Below are 19,046 nucleotides of genomic sequence, written 5' to 3' on the forward strand. Positions count from 1 at the left end.
TACAAAGATAACATTTGAATTGAATGACCAGATGTTTACAGATGTACAATTAATGATTGTTTTTATATTTCCGATGAACAGACATGTGTTAAATAGTGGTGATACATATATTTTGTCAGATCAGATTACACTTTCACACTAAACAAAATAAATTAATTGATATTTTCAGATTATAAGGTATTGAATAATAAGATATTTCTAATATTATAACAGATAATGTTACTATCCTTAATTGTCCAGCAATCAGGCTTAACAACACTACTCTTCAACGTATTACCCATGCACAGACAGACCTAAAATGATGGTTCAAGTTTTAAACGTTTAAACCTTCCTTTCCAGGTTTTTACAAAAGTCTAGTTATTTGCCTAACTTTTCCTTTTCAGATTCTTAAACATTTTGAGAATTGTTTAATTTTCCTTTCAGATTTTGAACAATGTACTTGATTAAAATGAATGTATTGATTTCATTAAAACTGAGTGCCTTACTCTTGATTAAAGCGTAAACGTAAAGTAATCCTAAAATTGAGGACACTGTAACTTTGCAGATTACAAATTGATCAAATCACCACTGTGAATTTTATACCTCAGCTGGATCTGTTATGATCCTGATTTTATACCTCACCTGGATCTCTTATGATCCTATGTTTTAAATGCATTTGACTAGTGATTGCCTTAAAGTAAATCTTTAAACTGCAAGCTGGTTTTTATTTTATAGTTTGATAAGTGAGATCAATTAATGGTTACATGTTAAAACATATTATTTAAAAAAAGATGTTTTTGCTATTATGCATCTGTGTTTTATGTGTGTTCATTATTGTGCTTTGACAACAGATGATCCAAACATTGATGAGAAATGATTTTCTATTGTGATTGTCTGTATCAATCATTGTGGTTGAATGTTTCAATCTTATTCTACTCTGTGATGTAATTGATGTTGTGTAAGACCACACTCAAATCTGAAGACGCCTATTGATTTAAGTATTGACCAAATTATTATTAGACTAATGTTTTCAGGTTATCAAATATGATAAAAAGAGAGGAACTGTGAGGGAATAATTTTGTCTTTACTCCTAGATATTTAACCGTATTGCCTGTTGACGTTAATAACCAACCAATATTCTGTTATCTCCTTTAAGGAATGTGCTCCAGCACTTAAGTGTCAGTTTTATGGCCTGATGGGCAGGTTTACGACTGTGAGAATGCTGGCTTCTAAACACCACTGACAAGTGATTGAGTATTTCTAGTTGGGGGATATCTCCTCTAGCTCCACAGATGTTTACGCCTCCCCCAATATGCTGATTAACTCTCTGTAAACTAGTTAAAAGGTCTATCGATAGATAGGCTGGGGAGAATTGACATGAGAACCCACCCGTGCAGTCAGAACCTTTTGCTGCTGTGACTTGTGATATGAATTCTCCGGCCGTTGACTTGTAATAAACTACCAGTGTTTGACATCAAAGCTCCAACTCTCTTCGTGTCTCTCTGAGTCATGACTCTCCATTGTTGCAGAAGTTTCCCTTACAGGTAGTTAAACTTATAATAATATATTATAATGTTTCTTGATTTATAATTTGGAATTAAGAACCTAAATCTGCAAAGTGATAAACTCAATATGTCAAATGTAACATTTAGTGGAGTTAAAAGTACAACATTTGCCTACAAAATGTAGTGGAGTGAAAGCATAATACATAGTGTGAACATACTCATGTAAAGTACAGGTACCTACATTTTTTTACTTGAGTACAGCACTTGAATAAATGTACTCAGTTACATTACACCACTGCATGGATCTCATAGCAGAGGTGTGTTTTGCTGTGCCAGATTCTGCCAGCCAGAGACTCCTAGGCTCTGTCCCTAATGAAATAACCCCTTCTGACAGATGGCAAGTACCACTTTCCCTCTGTTGCATAATTTAAACTGACCTCTCTAATTGGACAATGATTCAAGTTATCAGCCAGTGGGAGAAGGTCAAGCTCGTCTGAGCTGGATTCTGCTTAAAACTGACAAGGATTTGTTTATCTTGGGAACAATATCAAAGTTTCTCATGAATATACAGTGAATTTAAGAATACATTATTTAACTACAAGACCAAGCTACAAGATTTGGCTGTTTTTGTGCATAAATCAAGCTAAAATGGAGCAATGATGTTGCATTAGTGCCAGCTTATTTTAGACCTAATAAAAACAATTAGGATAGAATGTCAAATGTCCTCACTCTGAACTTAAAATCTTTGATTTAGGCTTGACAGAGACCTGATCTGTAACCCTGACCCTAATCCTGAAGGATTTGGGTCAGGGTTACATACCTGAATGCTCAGCTTTGAATATACAAACCTGAGCATTCAGGTGTACAAACAGGGCTCAGCACAATCAACCGTGTTGCTAGATATATATATATATATATAGTTAACTCTAAATTGTCAGTTTAAACTACCTATGAAAGTGAAGTCAGCATGTAAAAAAGCGTTCCTCACAAATGTTGGTGTGGGTGTATTAGGGCTTCTTTCAGAATATACATGGACAATATGAATATAGTTTAGTTTTATAATCTTCTCAGCCACACTGTGACAATCAGTACCTGATACCACCTATTTATGTGTGCCTTTCTAGTCAAGCAGAGATAAAGGAAGTTCTTCTGATTACTTTGGAAATGTCAAGTTCTTTTCGTGCAAAGACAGATATTATCCTTTTAACTGAGATGAATGTCCAAATGAAATGTTTCATTTGCTTTAGCTGACAGCCATTTTTCTTTTAGAGTTTTTGACAACGAGTGGTGCTGTGCATGGACGTCATATTCTACGAACTTCAGAATAGAGTTATCTGACCTCTGACCAACCATCTGAGAAAGGTAAGCAACATGTGTCTCTCAGTAATCGAGCATCACAAATAAAGATATCGAATATGAGAAATATAACGATAGTCTTCAATTCAGTGTTGATCTCTGCTTTAGGATTTTAAAGCTACATTTAAACAGGTCAGCTGTAGTCTTTTTGCTGTAGTCGACAATACCAGGTTTTGCATGCTGTTCTGTGGTCACAACATGTTAATAACGTGTTTGTCGAGACAACTTCTGCCTTCTAGTGGTCAAACAACTGAATAATACTGCTTAGAAAATATGTCACTCCTAATGGCGTACAACAATCAGCTAAGATTACTGTATCAGAAAACAGCCTGGATGGATTAGTTTGCTGTTGAAGAGGCTTATTTACTACAGCAAATTGTTAACAACCAACAAGGGCAGCTAATCCTCCTCCCAGGAAGAGGCAAGGGTGGAGACTAACAATATGGAGCCTTTTCCCCCCTGACACATCATAACAGGAGAGGCCACACATGCCACCACTGTCTCTACCCGTCTCCATCACACAGCCATCAGCTGCAGCATCCCAACCTGCAAAGAGAACTAAGAAACAGAAGTCTTGGCTGAGAAGCTGCTTCTTTTTTTTCTTCTGTGAAGAAACATCAACCTATCGTGGATGGGCAAATATGGAATAATTGAGCATCAAAACAACATGGTTGCTCTATTTCAGAGGAAACAGCGCAGATAGCAGAAGAGGAGGATTCAACTTTTCGTCTTTAACAGCCAACAACAGGAGAAAGGAAGGGTGCATTTTGACACTGCTCTTAACAATGTGAAAACAGGCCTTCACTTGGCAGTGAATGAGGCACATTGTTTGACATGTATCTGGGTTAACAACACAAAAGCTGCCATCCTGACCTCTCTTGGCACCTGAAATTCCTGGCCTAAGAGGTGGATAAAAGCACACAAATGATCTGGGTGTCAGGTATCTACTGTTGGCAGTGGATATCTGTTCTGGGCTGGTTGGCAGATCCCCACGTTTGTTGATCTGACAGATGAGGGTCCAGAAGGTGGCTTACAGGATGAGGCCAGGCGCCCACGTGGCCCATCAGGGATTACAAGCCGCAAGAAGAAGGTAAAGGGATTAGACGCAAAACCCATCCTGCTTTTTTAACCTCGTCACTGTTGTGACACTGACAGAGAAACTCCCGAGCCATAATTCTATCCGTTCAACGTCTCCGTCCTGTCCTCCCTCCCCGGCGGCTCTGCTCATCCACCCATGCAGCCCCCTCGGTTCTCTAGAAACTCACTGCCGCTGAAAAACTGAACTGGAGCACAGATAGGAGTGGACTGGACAACCTCTTTTTGCTACGGGCTAATGAGCTGAATAACTTGTCAGCACAGATGAAGAGACTGATGGACATTATGCTAATGGCCTCAAGATAAAGACACCCTGGATTTTATTTTTGTCTGCAACAAGTCTCTTTACAAATGAAAACTTCGGGCTTGAGAACCACATAAATAAGCGCATCATGCTTTTGAAGTCAGGAATATTCCTCACTCTGTGTCTGTTTACCCTCCAAGCAAGTCGAATCAAAGGTAAGAATCCTATAGGGAGGATTGTTTTCCTGTTAACAATTCCCTTTAGTTATTGCCTTTTTGTTGTGTTTGGAGAAAGACATTTTGTTTATTTTCACACAGGTTTCAGTAGATGCAAGTTTCAACAATCTAACTCTCTAAGGCTCCACTTTTAGCCAGTTTAGAGCTAATTCATTCAACATCCTAGTTAGCCAATAATACATGTCTAAAGGCCTTTTACAAACCAGCTCTTAAGAAGGACCAAACTTTGAAATTGAGAAAAGTCACCATTCAAATTATTGTTTTCAATTAGTTAAAGTGAGATGCACTTCAAGGGCAACATGGTTTTGCAGTTAAAATTGTGCATGACATGATTTATCTTTTTTAAATGTCAAGCAGCCAGCGTGCCATTTTTATGGCCATGACTATTCACTATGAATTATCAAGAAGAGGCATATAATAGATGTTAACGGAGGAAGATAGCATAATTTCGTCAGTGATAACATTTGCCTCTGCACTGGTTGTCTCGTTCAGTGTGATGTGCCCGGGTGAGCTCATTATCCCGAGGGAAACAAAAGCCATTCTGTTCCCAGTGTCGCAGGACGCTAATCTTTTCTGGCTTGTAATTCTGCTTTGAGGCCTTTTTGCGGCTGCACCGAGCATTAAGGCCCGCTCCAACACTCCCTCCCCTCACTCGGGCTCTTGTGTCTCTGCATGTGCAAGTCAGATTTCAAGTTGACCAATTTTCCAAAAATACCCATTAAAATGTTGTCTTACTGCCGTGACTATTAAAGGAAACACACATGATTTGGAAAATGTCAGACCACCTGCTGAAATGTTTGGAAGTGAAGGATTTACCGGGTGAATGGGTCTGCCTGACACTGAACTGGGGGATCATTTTGCACACAAAGCTGCAGGCTGAACTGTCAATGCCCACACATTCTTTGCATGTTCTTGGTGTTCGGCCAAATTAAGATTTGTGGAAAACAATATTGTTCATTGTAGAGGTATTTTTTTTCGTGCAAAACAGTGATTCACCGCTTATTTGTTTTCCTTTCTTGCTCTACCAATTTTTCACAATTCTTATTTTAATGCTTATTACCAAATATTGACTAGTAGCACAGCAGTACACATCCAGACCTAAATGCCTACAATTTGACATGAGTCTTAGACCAAGTCCTTATGAGCAAACCTGTATAAGAGCAGACCTTTTGACAGATAGCTCTAACATGACTCAGATCGTTTATTTTGAATAATAATTTTCATACCCATATTCTTAGATTCATAATGACAGTGTTTTTATTTAGATAATAACGTCCAGGTTATTGTAAATTCACCATTGAAATCTTGCACGTTCAAATAAAGGAGACATTTAAAAAAAAAAAGAAATTGTAAAGAAAAATAACCAAAACTAATTTAACCTTAAGAAATGTGAGAGAAAAAGGTCTACACCCTACTCCAAGATTATAACTTTAAAAGACCAATTAGGCCAGATCATATGTCATTGAATTTGCTTCTGGTTATCACTTCGAATGAATGTGTTTATTCGTCCATGTGGGGAACCTCACACATCAGCCACCAACAGTAATGAAAGTGTGTAAACAGTTTTAGAACAAAATCACACCAGTGACCATGCAAGAACACACCTAACATTTAAGGTCAAGAATGTATGTATTGCCTCAGTGCATGCTGGGATTATTTACAACTCGCCTACCACATGTAACCACAACCACAACAATAGCACTTAGCTAAGAATATGAATGCTACATTTTGCATTTATGCCAAAATAGGATCGCGATTCAACAAACAAATGTATAAACAGTAGTTTACAAAGATGTACCTTAAAAATCTCCCCTCCCTAAACCAGCGTCTTTATCATCCTTTTACAGTTCACCGACTATCAACTAATCAAGCATTGATCAACTAAGCTCATTATTACTGTAATTGTATTATCACTATACATGCATGTTATCCAAATAAGAACTCCATTCTACTCTTATTTCATTATATATATTTTCTTTGCATTCACTCTGTTTCAAATCCAAGTTCACCATTATTTTCTTATCTAATACGATACACCTATTATTTTTATTTGTGTATTAAGGGTGGCAGGGCCCGTGTGTTTCTTTGCATTAGCTAGCTTATTCACTTGTCTAAAATATACACAACGTTGGAGCCTGCATGTACCCCTTATCTTTTTTATCTTCACAACAATGTTCCATCTCCAGCTAAAAGCTCTCTTTTCTCAGTTACCTTTATTATGTCCCCTTATTTAGAGTAAATAGTCAATTAATTAGGTCGATTGACCGCGAGTCTGCGAGATGGGGTGAATAAATGTAGGCTTATTGTCTTATAAAGTCATTCAAGGTCTGCCACCTGGCATCCCAATGAGTACCTTTCTTTCAAAATAGATTTTACCAAGGGGTGACTGTTAGTGATGGTTGAGTGACACACTGGCTTGTGTAATGGAGTGGAATGACCTTACTGTCAGGGCGGTCATGCTAGTTTTCTTTTTTACTAAGATAATCAGAAAATGAGGGCACTCCTCCTCATGTGTGCAGCATTTTAGTAATATAATCCGGCAGTGGCTCAGTCAGTAGGGGCTTGGACTGGGAGCCGTAGGCGTAGGGTCGCTGGTTCAAGTACCCAACCAGACCTAAATATGGAGTGTGGACTGCTACTTGGAGAGGTCTCAGTTCACCTCCTGGGCCGTGGCCGTGGTGCCCTTGAGCAAGGCACCGGACAACCCCCCACCCCCCCACTCCTATTGCTCCCCGGGTGTTGTACAATAGCTGCCCACTGCTCCTAATACTAGACTCCTGGTACTAGGATGGGTTAAATGCAGAGAACACATTTCACTGTGTGAGCTATGTTCTCTGCATGTGTGACCATTAAAGAGGGTTACATCCCTCCCAATATTATAATACATGGACATATTTCTGTCCCTGTCTGCATATGGCTTGAATATTTTGGTAAGATGTGATGTTTTTGTTGACTCCCAAAATCTGCGGGGTATCCACCTGTAACTAATTGTAATCTCTTTGAGATTCACTGTGCACACACGTCCTGCTTCAACTGTAATCCTCATGCATGAGTTTCTGCAAATTCACACCACGTGTGAGGTTTTTCAGCACAACCTCACACTGACACTGTGAGCCACTGAGCAGCTTCAGTAGTGCAACGTGGGTCAAATTGCTCAAGGGCATCTCAACCACTGAACCTGAGGGAGAAGAATGTTACTCATTCACTTTCTCTACACATCTCTGCACTTTCCAAGCATTCAAAATGACAACCTTCCAGTCACAAAGGCCCCAGACATTTTTACACTACAGTGCATTTGAAACCTCAAGTAACTCATTGCACCTTTTTTAGTTGTTACAAAATCCCACATGCAGAGGATTTGTCTTCACTCCATTGTATACAAAATAAACTCTAGGATCCTCTGTGTATAATATACCTTTCACTGCAAAGCCAGATGCTAATTATAGGCAGAGCAAGCAGCAGTTAACTTACAGTAAGAGGGCTGGACAGATGCTATTAAGTAACTTGTTGGATTAGGTGTCTGTCAAGTTTAATTCTACTCTGTGGTTGTTGGCGTTCAATGCCTGGTTCCTGGTTACACACTTAAAGCTAGATATTTAAAGGGAGCTTCAGTGATGTAACTTTACACTTCCATAACAATGTATGCAAAAGAGGCCCCATCAATTCTAAACTGAACCGGTGTAGCCATGGGTCACTGTATAAAATCACAGCATTTAAAAAAAAAATGATACTTGATGATGTGTTTCGTTTTACACCAATGTCTACATAACTAAGTGCACAGGATAAGCTTCCTGTCAATATTCAAAGTCCCAAGCCAATTATGAGATAACCCTTGATGACATCACTGTGACATAACCGTGTGTGTTGCTGTTTTCACATGATGCGTGTTACTCCCTGTGTGGTTGATCATACTTTTCCCCCCTGTTTGGGATATTACATGTTTAGCGTTGTGTTGCCGTGAATAATATTGAGTTTGCCTTTAGAAAAAGGCAACTTGTCTAAAGTGTATGGCTACTTCACATAAAGTGTATGGCTACTTCACAACAAATCTAATATACCCTTAAAGATAAAGGAAGTTGTACATATATATGTCGGACCAAAGCATGTGCTGATGTAAGATCATGGGGATGCATGTTTTCCAATGTCAAATAGACACGCATGCATGACACTGTTACTCACTCCTCCTTCCAATTGTTTGTCTTATCTGTATCTTATAGGTTTGTCATTGTACTGTCAGACAAACGTAACACATGTCATGGTTAATCTATAACAACTTAATGAATAAGATGAGCACCATTTTTTAAATGTACATTATTGACATATCAAGTAATTCAATTGTTATGTTTTGACATTTTCAACTGTAAAAGAAACAAATAAGTGCTTTGGTTAGGTGCTGCCCTCTGTCAGTTGTTAATTATAATAATTAACACAAAAACCAACAAGAAATGTCACACTAGCATGATCAAGGCAAGGCAAGTTTAATTATATAGCAAAGTGCTTTACAAAAATTAAAGACATTAAGAGCATTAAGAAACATATTATAAAATGGTATTTGAAAAACACTCATTTAAAAGCAAAGATAATAAAACATTAGGTACATGAATACAAATTACAGTTCAGTGTAGGGCTGTTCAATTAATCGTATTTTAATCGCAATTACGATTATGGCTTGCAACGATTACGAAAACAACGTAATCTAAATAAAACGATTATTTTTTTATTATTATTATTACTTTTTTTAATACATTTTTTTATTAATGCTTTTTTTGTATTGGTTTTTCAGTTGAATTATACTTAAAGTTCAGGGGAATCAACTGTTAAAAACATACTGTTCACATTTTTTTTCTCCAATAAATTGATGTTTTCAAAGTAAATGGATAATCGTTTTTAATAATCGTGATATCAATTATTGACCCAAATAATCGAGATTATGATTTTTGCCATAATCGAGCAGCCCTAGTCCAGTGTGAGATACACACATCTGAAATGTTTAGGTCTGAATCTCAATCATTGCTAACTTTTTAGTAGAAATTGTTTTCTTTGACCTCAACTTAATTCCAGCTACCTATGTTACTTACTGTACGTCATATGATAACTCAAGCTGAATACTGTAAAGTTATATTTATTTTCTAAACTTACACTTTCTCTTGTAGAAATACATGACCACGGTTTTTCGGGACTCAGGGATGTGAAGTACCGACACTTTCTAGAATCCTCCAGACCGATCAGACACACCACAAATGTCAGAGCGGAGCAGAATGGACATCGGAATAAGAGGTCGCCGCTCCTCACCACAGGGGTCAAAGTGTGTCCGCAGGAGACGATGAAAGCAGTCATCGGCAGCCATCGGGCCTATTACAAACTCAGAGGTAAACTCTTGTGTAAGCTTATACTAAGTTAGGGTTTAATAATGAAGTAAATGTAACTTGATGCATAATTAGGACATCCAATATGAATTCAATAAGCCTTTCATAAAACATTGACTATCAAATGAGAATAAAGCACTTAATCAAACAATTGGGTAAATAGTGTTCCCTTTTGATGTTTCGGTGGTGCAAAGGATGATAGAAAAACTGAATCTAATCCCCTCAAATATGTATGATTCTCTAAATCTTATCAATGGATGGATATGCACATAGTGTAGCACATGATATCATGACGTTATATGCAAATATGCTTTGTCCAAGTGAGATGAATTGTAGATGATTTAAGAGGCAGAGATTGCCACATTTCTTGTTACAATGGAAAAGTAATACGAACTGTTCCACAACAGCCGCTATGGCGTAGGATTTTAAAATGAGGCAGATTAATTTGCTGTATTGGATGTAATCGCTTCGTTCCAGAAATTAGTTTGTCAGAGAATACATTTCCCACAGGCATCACGATATTGGACAATGTGGAGCTTGTTTCAGAGGAAGATAAAACATAGTTTAGCTCCAGGAGGTCTCTGTGCTCATGATTGTAATATTAGTAAAAATGTCATGGACAGACGAAGAGTTAAATATACAGTTTGCCATTTACTGAAACAGGCAGTTTTGCCTTTTTGTTCCGTCCCATTTATATCATGTTAAATATATATTGTGATTTATCAAAAACATTCTGTCGAATGTGAAACTCAGTGAAATGTTTCTGAGGAAACAATAATCTATATATCAAAGCAAACTCTCCAAATACAGACATGCCATCAATTACAAATCCTATTTATCCGTAATCCTTAGATATCTCCATGCTGTAATTTCCATCCTTTCTGCCCTTGTTGCAAATACATGTTATGCCATCTCAAGTCATCACAATATCTTTTTGTCTAAGTTATTATATTGTGTCTCATATTTGCACTTATTCCAGTGTTTGCTCCAATCTTTTCTGAGAGGAGTCAAAAAATAAAAATCCATAAAATTACATGACATCTCTTTAGTTTGCCAGGAAGCAATTTGGGAAGCGTTTCGGATCTTCTTGGACCGATCCCCGAACTCAGAGGAGTACAGAGCTTGGCTCTACACCTGCCAGCATGAAAACCTCTGCATGGACGACCTGGCCCAGAACTTCAGCAGCTCTCAGGAGCATCTGGACCTGGTGGCCCGCGTGAGTACAGCACCAACACAGCTGAAATATCATCACTGACCAGCCTCCTCTCATGGAAATGTGTTCAAACTGTGAGGCAGTTTTAAATCAGCGTTCAGAGTGATTGTGAATAACCGGTAACTTTCTTATTTCTAGAGGGTAGCCGAGCAAGCTGAAGTTGAAGGGTATGTACATTTGTTGTGTACAAGTGTGACTGAACTCAATACAGTTTTAAATCAAAATAAGTACACAGTTGATGTGTTTAACATTGCAAAGTGGTACATTATTTCCAGTGTGATTTCAGGAGAGGCAATGAAAGTGTCAAACCAACTAAACCTTTTTGCTATCCTAGCTAGAAAAAATACATTTGGGATACTAGGCAACAAATACATATTGGTTTTAAGCTTGAGGATTCTTGAATAACTCTCACATTTGATACAGCAAGTATTCAAAGTGGTCTAACTGCATTTGTAACAAACGTTTTTATTTTCAGAGTTTTTGCTGGAACCACAGAGTCAGGAATTGATTGTGAGTTGAACCCTAACACACAATGTTTAATGAAAGCATTTCAATATGTTTATCATCTTAGAAGCTATCTCAACATTTTCACAACACCATTAAATAATTAGTTGTTTTTGGTCTCAGGCACCTGGACACCCCCAATGATTGTGCTACCAACTGAGGATAACGTGAGTGAACCCACAAATGTTTTAACGATCAAAACATTATCAAAATCAGTTGACACTGTCTAACCACAGTCGTTTTCTTTTTTTTGCCAGAACGAGGAAGACCCCAACATGATCAAAGAGAACTTTGAGGAGTATGTTATCCATTTCAGTGTCACCATCTCAGATCCGGCGTTCACCAAGCTGCTCAGTGACCCCCAGGCAGTGGAGTACGGTGAAATCAGACAAGAGCTCACAGAAAAGGTAAGAGCCAAGTGTTCAGACCCAAAGTAAATATTAACTGTCTCTTCCCCTTGCCTTATATACAAACACAGGAACCCACATCCTAGCAGAGCTGTGTTTAAGCAGCTTTTTAAGATGTTACTGAGGGTGAGGAAACTCTGCAGGAAAAGTGAGATATACTGAGGTTTAAACTGGACCTATCATGCTATATTTGAATAATATATTGTAGGGCCATACTTATATAAAACATGTCTGCGAATTTTTTTTTTCAAAATACCAAACAGATCATGTATTTTAGCCATGCCTCATTTCGCTCTATTTGCTATTTTTTAGCCCCGTTTTTGCAAGGGCTGAATCCGTGAGAAGTCTTCTTCGCTGCTTTTGAGGCAGGCTACAGCGCCACGTACAGGCCTGGCATATGTACTACAGCGTCTCCAGCGCTTTCGAACGGCAATGGCCGTGCCTGTCTCCTCCTGATAGGTGGAGAGTTGGCCATATAGGCGGAGCTCCCCGGGTCTGACCTTCAGAACAATTTCAAATCTGTATCAGTCTGTATCAGATCCGTTGCAGCCCCGTTTTTAGAGATTTGGGTATGGAGGAAAAGAGAGAGGGTTGTGTTTTCTGACACTTGGTGAGTTCCCTGACACACCGGGGACACATATTCATGTATAAAAGACGTACAAAAGTGCATTTTGCATGATAGGTCCCCTTTAAATTACAAACTTTCACACACAGGTTTCTCTTTGGTCACCTGTAACCTCTTAATAAAACAAAAAATTCATCTGAATGACTCTGTGACTATTCTTCCCTTCTTTCACTGCAGTGTTCATTATGCAACATTCCTCACAATGGACTCAATGTGATTGCCAGCTTCTCTGGCCTTGTATTGTTAAATGTCAAACTCACCATGATTGATTTAACAGCTTTAAGGTCGCAAACCAGAGGACTTTAGGTAAGACTTCTAAATGACCACAAGCCTGAAATAGTAAGATCTAATCATATAGATTATCTCTGACTAAGAAGGCATTGAAAGAGGCTCTAAACGCAGCTCTTCTACTGATGTTAAATGACCTGGAAGTTGGAATTACACAGTGCAACCACAGAAGAAAGGCAGTTTTGATGTGTTTTTAAAAAAAATATTACCAAAGAAATAAAACACATTTGGGTTCAGGTTCATTCTTAAAATTGTAATGTCAAGCCTGCAAACATGGTGGAAATGTATTATTTTATTATTTTAAATGTTATTGCTGGATAGATAAATCAAGATATCATGGCTGTCTACTAACATCAACATTACTTTCCCTTTTGACATGCCGCAAGCCGCTAATGCTTCCTGTCGTTTCCGAGCCTTTCCCCCCCTTCCTCCTCGGTGTCTTCAGTGTGTCCACCTTTATCTATCACCTGACCTCCACACCCAAATACACACCCGTTCCCAATCCCTCTAATCAGCTCCATTACACTTATACAGGTCACTTCACTTTCTGCTTGTTAGGACCTTAGTGTGTGTCTGCATACCTGTCCACTTTGGATTTTCTGTAAAAGAAAACATATATTAACAAGTCTTTTTTTTTGTTGCATTTTAGGCACAGTACATCTTTAAATATAACCGTCTCTGCCTCTCTACCATGCTTTTAGGTTCAATAATACTGAGAAGTGTGACACAACACATTAGTTATTTTCATTATCATGTTCATGCTATTCTTTTTTCTTTTAGATGCGTCGTGTGTTTGCAGATGTTCCAGGATTCAAAGAGATTCGTGTGCTGGGATATCGGTGGGTGTAGTTTTCGTGATGATTTGTTTTATTGAAGCATTAAAATACTAAAAATATCAGGATAAACTATTACATCACCAAAAATCTCCACTATTGGGTTGCCAGTCATCCATTTCCAGTTAGCTATATCTGTTATGAGAGTTTCTAACATGATTGTTGTGTTGCGCAGCTCAGAGGATGTGTCGGTGCATTACGCTGTGGTCTTCAATGGAGAAACTGAGCTCAACGACGAACCTGATGTTCTTGAGGAGCTTAACATGGACAAGGATACGAATGCTCTTAAACTGAAGCAAATCATCGTAAAGGCCTTGAAGCAAGAGACATCACTACCAGTGGACATAGACACACTCAGCTTTGAGAGTGGTAAGCATGATATCACATTTAACTGAATAAAACATGTATTATCTTGCTCAGAACAGGATTTTAAAACTAAGTCTTTTAACTCATCCTTTTCAGTAACCACAATCTACCCAGTTGCGGAGCTTGGCATGAACCCAGTTGAGGTCGACACCACAAAGCCACCTTCGGAGGACAAATCTCCCACCCGAAGTTTCTTTCCCACTGTGGCAGTGATAGATAACGCCTTGGAAGCTTTTACAGTCAAACCAGAAACACACACCTTCGTGCCTTTCATCCCAAACATCCTCCCAGAAAGCATTCCTGCCATCAATGATGATGAGACTCCCCTAATGTCCGCAGTAGAGGAGGAATCCACAGAAGAGTCTGCAGTGGAGGATCTGGAGGAGCAGCCGCCAACCGAGCACATTAACAGCGGTGAGGCTGAACCTGAGGATCAGGTGACAGACGGTAAGGCTTATTCTACGCTAAGTGTTGTTTTTGAAGTTTAAGTTCAATCAGGAGCAACACATTAAATAATTCAAAGCTTTATTGAGTAGCCAAACTTTAGATTGAGGTTTAGACTACAATTAGATCTATTGACAGAAAACAGGAAGTACCTCAGGATCGAACCACACTTTGCTGTCATGCTCTGGTTCCTTAGTCCTGATTCTGCTGATGGTGGGAAAGGGGAGGGAGGTTGCAGTATTGTCTAGAGACACAAGAGGCTGAAACAGCTGATCGAGCAAATCCCCATGCCAGTAAAAGTAAGAAGTAAAGGTACATTTCAATCTTATTTTAGTGGTGAGAATGATCTAAAAGTGATTGGATAAATAGAAAGGATCTGGAAAGTAACTGACTGGTGATGGGAAATTAAAGAGATAATAAAGTTATGAATAACTAAACTGGTCTAACTAAGGGAACTTAAACTATCCTCCTTAATGTTATTTTATCATTATTTAACAACGCTTTATTCGATTTTTCTAGTATTGATCCACACTTATTGGGTGATGAGAAGTATCTTTTCCTTTTTTATCCAAGTTCACACATTATGTAAGCTCTTATGTAGCTCCAACACTAACAGTTAATTTAACTGGGTATTACATGTTCAACTTAGTTTGAAATGATTACAAGTGTCACAAGAAATCCACATTTTCCACTTTCAAGTGACATATTAAAGTCACTTGATTCTGAATATCAGCACAGCACTGTCCAAATAAAGAGTGATCCATTTTGTTCCTTTCCCATCATATCTGCACAGAACACTCACCTCTCAAAGGAAATGGAACCGGCAGCACAATTAGACTTGATGGTTCAGTTTTGCACATGGAGATTCTCCCTGCTGAGGCAATACATCATATTAAAGCCTATTAACAAGCAGCCGCCTGCTTGTGCTTGAGTCATTACAAACTCATGCTGTGCGGACAAACTTTGTTCAAACCTGCAGAACTCCATTTTCTAGTAGCAAATCTAAAGAAACCATATGTATCAGGCGTGTCAAGCTGAGTTTAATGTATGAAATGATGCACTGGACATCTACTGCATTTCAAATTGATGGATTTGTGGCGCCATTAAAAAGCTTTGCATTAAAATATTGAAGAAAAAAAAGAAAGCGAAGCCTCACATGAAAAACCTGAATAAATATATTTACTGGCAGTTTTAGTTCAACCAATTGCGTAATGACCATGCTTCTGCTTCCAGTCTTAGCGCTACGCTATGTTAGTTGCAACCTGGATCTATTCTTAGTTCAGAAACATGAGTGGTATCAATCTTTTTATCTTACTTTTGGAAGCAAATCTAGCTCCTTAACCTGTAGTCAAATCATCAAAGCAGTGAGATGTAAGTTAGTTAGTGGTTACCAGTGGCGAACCGTGGCTATCAAAACTGGACCTTGTAGACACACCCCCCCCCTCCCTCCGCGGCATTATAATGTCCGTCTTTTCACTGAATTGTCGTCTTGAAAAGGGTACTCACAACAATTCTGCAACAACTTCATCTTCACCTGTTGCACTTGTCATTGCAACGTTAACAACAATAAAACGTCATGAATTGCTATGTCACATTCGTTCGAGATCCTCTGTCTCGAGCCAGTTAACTAGCGGGCCTTCTAGAATACCCTGGAACCGAGGGGAACTCTGAAAGAATACGCCCATTGGCTACAAATCAATATATGATTGGTTGATCAAACTGTCAGTCCAAACGTACGCTCTCATTCAGTGCAACGGCCAGGGCATTCGATCAAAGATGTAGAATACATTGGTTGAAGGATATTCTACCCAGAGACCCAGCACAAGATCTGATTGGTTGCTTTCTTTTCTAACACAAAACCACTGAAATGCGTAGTGCATGGTCCGAGAAGGACAAACAAATCAACGTAACACTGTAATATTACAGATCAACAACACGGATACGATTCTCATTTATTGATTTTATATACCGTACTTTTCGGACTATAAGCCGCGACTTTTTCCCCCATTTCTTTTGTACAGCTAACGGCCACTAGGGAACCTCCTAAATCTATGGATTTTACAGGTAAAATTAACCACCTTTAACGCTATGGGCTCTATGACCGGTCCGCGCCCGCCACCTTTAAGCGGCGGGCTCCAGCAGGAAAAGCTGGAGGCCCGAAAAGAGTGAGACAGGTAGCGCGCCAAAGTAAAAGTGGAACCGAGAGACAGAACGAGAGCAAGACAGACGGATAATTTAACTGCTGCGGCTTATATGCAGGTGCGCTTTATAGTCCGAAAAGTATGGTACATTTTTATTTATTTAATTAAATCGATTTTTTTGTTTGTTTTATCTGAGTGTTCCAGGGTATTCTCTGAATACCTTGAAGGCCCTGACGGTTCGCCACTGGTGGTTACCTATCTGCTGAAACAACTAACATGATGCATGAGTGTCAAGCTTAAATTACACTAACACCTTTGTATAACTACTACAACAATAGCTGGTCTATCTCTATGTTGCTTTTAAACAAAACAACTAATTCTTCAATTAAAACTTGTTTTCTGATGTCTTATTTTACAAGAATCTGAACCAGAAGTTACTGACGAACATCCCTTAGCACCTCCAGACTTCCAACCAGAAGAGACTATGGTCCCAGTGTCAACACCATCATCTCAGGAGGATGTTGTCCAAGGCATTGAACCAGAAACAGAAGAGGAATATTTGCCTTCCCCTTCAGAGAGTGGCGAGGACCGGGCTGAGTCTGGTGGAGACCTGCCTCCGGAGAACTCCAACATTCAAGACGATGTAGGGTCAAGTCAGAACGGGATGGAGGAGAACACGATCTACTCTCTGGAAGACGAGAGCGGCAGTGGATTGTCCTCAGAGTCCGACGAACACCCGTACGGATCCACGGCATCACCTGCCGTGAGGCAAGGCAGCACCCCTCTGATGGCCGCCGTGGACGCGGGCAAAGAGTTAGTGGTTTTCTTTAGCTTGAGGGTCACTAACATGATGTTTTCTGACGACCTGTTCAACAAGAGCTCCTCAGAGTATAAATCACTGGAGCATACCTTTCTTGAGCTGGTAGGTACACACGCTTTTGTGCTAGATATTATGGTTTTGCATGCTTTGTTTTCATATTTGCTTTCATAGCCCAAGCTGAAATGTGTGACAAAAGTATTTGTTTATGTTTAAGAGATAGAAATAGATATTTAACCGTAGCCCCAAATTGGTGCTTACTCTAAATCTGTTTGTCCTGCAAAGGTAAGGATGCACTTTGCAGTGAGCCTTATGCGCAATCTTTTTTTATCATTAAAGGGACAGGTAATTTTATGGTTTTATATTTTTTCTTCAACAAATAATTTTTTTGTATCAAACTGTTATGAGGATTTCTTTTCAGAGGAGCCATTGTGGCAACATTATAAAGAAATAATTCTGTTTCACTCAGACACAGCACTCTGGGTCCAGAAACTCACCAAACCCTGGAGCTCACAGTAAATCTGGGCCTCGGAGACAGAAGATTTTAGCCTCCATACCGGTATTTCTTCCATATTGGAACTACATTTCCAATGCCTCAGAGAGAGCATGACTTTTCTATTTCTTATCTAACCTTTTCAAAATGCAGTATCTAACAATCTGAGAGCACCTCACCTTTCTGAAAACAGTTAACTTTAGTTTTCAGTTTTTCTTTTGACCTTACATTAGACGTTTTACCTTTCTGCTGCAGCTACTCATGTCTGTTATCAAAGCTTGCTTTTGTGTGTTTGCCTTAATTTTGTCGTGCTAACGTTTTGTCTTTATCAGGGAATGTTTTGATTCTGTTTTATATATTTTAGCTTGTCTTTTTGTACGATTTGTGTCCGCAAAGGAAGTGTAAAAAGTTAAAGAGATAAATATACGTTAACAGTCTTAATGATTCATTATGTAGCTGGAGCCATCAGCCAGTTAGCTTAGCATTAACACTGGAAATAAAGCAAATAGCTAGCATGACTCTTTACAAAAGTAACACAATGGTCTCTGATACTGTTGACAGTGACACCCCTGTTGAATCACAAATTAAAATGTTACACAAGGTGGATTTTGTTACATTTGCACAGTCAGGCTAGCTGTTTCCCCTGTTTCAAGTTTTTATGCTAAGCTAACTAACGGTCTGCTGTCTGTAGGTTCATATTTAGTGGACACGGAGTGATGGTGAGAGTGGTATCAATCTTCTTGTCTAACTCTTGGCAACAAAGCAAATAACTTTGTTCCCACAAATGTTTAATTATTTCCTCATACAACATTGTAAGTAATACCACTGATGTCATTTGTTTGTACAGACAAGCTCTCTGCTGTGTGAAGCACACACTTGTTGTCATTATATATCAGCTGTTGGGCTTTATGTTTGTGTTCATGTGTAGAGTTTACATCTGATTGCTGTTTTTGTGTGTCTATCACATGGACCACTTTTTTTTGTTTGTGCATGTTTTGAAGCCTTAAAGATACATTTGTTAAGTGAATTAATTAATGTGGAGCTGAGCAATGTGATCATAGGTTTACTTAAGCTACAAAGAAAATCATGCAGTTTGATGCATTTAATGATGCAAAAATGTTGCTTTGTACATGG

General features: G+C 38.8%; 1 protein-coding gene across 2 annotated transcripts in view; it reads left to right on the forward strand.

Annotated features, from left to right (window-relative positions):
• Positions 1-4,037: 4,037 nt before the first annotated feature.
• The window catches only part of impg1b (interphotoreceptor matrix proteoglycan 1b), a 28,503-nt gene continuing 13,494 nt past the window's right edge, over positions 4,038-19,046 (forward strand). For both annotated transcript variants that reach the window (XM_034111048.2, XM_034111049.2), the window contains exons 1-12: positions 4,038-4,394; positions 9,569-9,784; positions 10,831-10,997; positions 11,133-11,161; positions 11,470-11,504; positions 11,622-11,665; positions 11,756-11,905; positions 13,599-13,657; positions 13,827-14,020; positions 14,114-14,464; positions 17,022-17,524; positions 17,889-17,978. In XM_034111048.2, the coding sequence (XP_033966939.1) occupies positions 4,328-4,394; positions 9,569-9,784; positions 10,831-10,997; positions 11,133-11,161; positions 11,470-11,504; positions 11,622-11,665; positions 11,756-11,905; positions 13,599-13,657; positions 13,827-14,020; positions 14,114-14,464; positions 17,022-17,524; positions 17,889-17,978 (1,905 nt within the window). In that variant the 5' untranslated portion in view covers positions 4,038-4,327. The remainder of the gene's footprint in view (positions 4,395-9,568; positions 9,785-10,830; positions 10,998-11,132; positions 11,162-11,469; positions 11,505-11,621; positions 11,666-11,755; positions 11,906-13,598; positions 13,658-13,826; positions 14,021-14,113; positions 14,465-17,021; positions 17,525-17,888; positions 17,979-19,046) is intronic.

This window comes from Pseudochaenichthys georgianus, chromosome 22 (assembly GCF_902827115.2).
Source record: "Pseudochaenichthys georgianus chromosome 22, fPseGeo1.2, whole genome shotgun sequence".
NCBI classification, from domain to species: Eukaryota; Metazoa; Chordata; class Actinopteri; order Perciformes; family Channichthyidae; genus Pseudochaenichthys; species Pseudochaenichthys georgianus.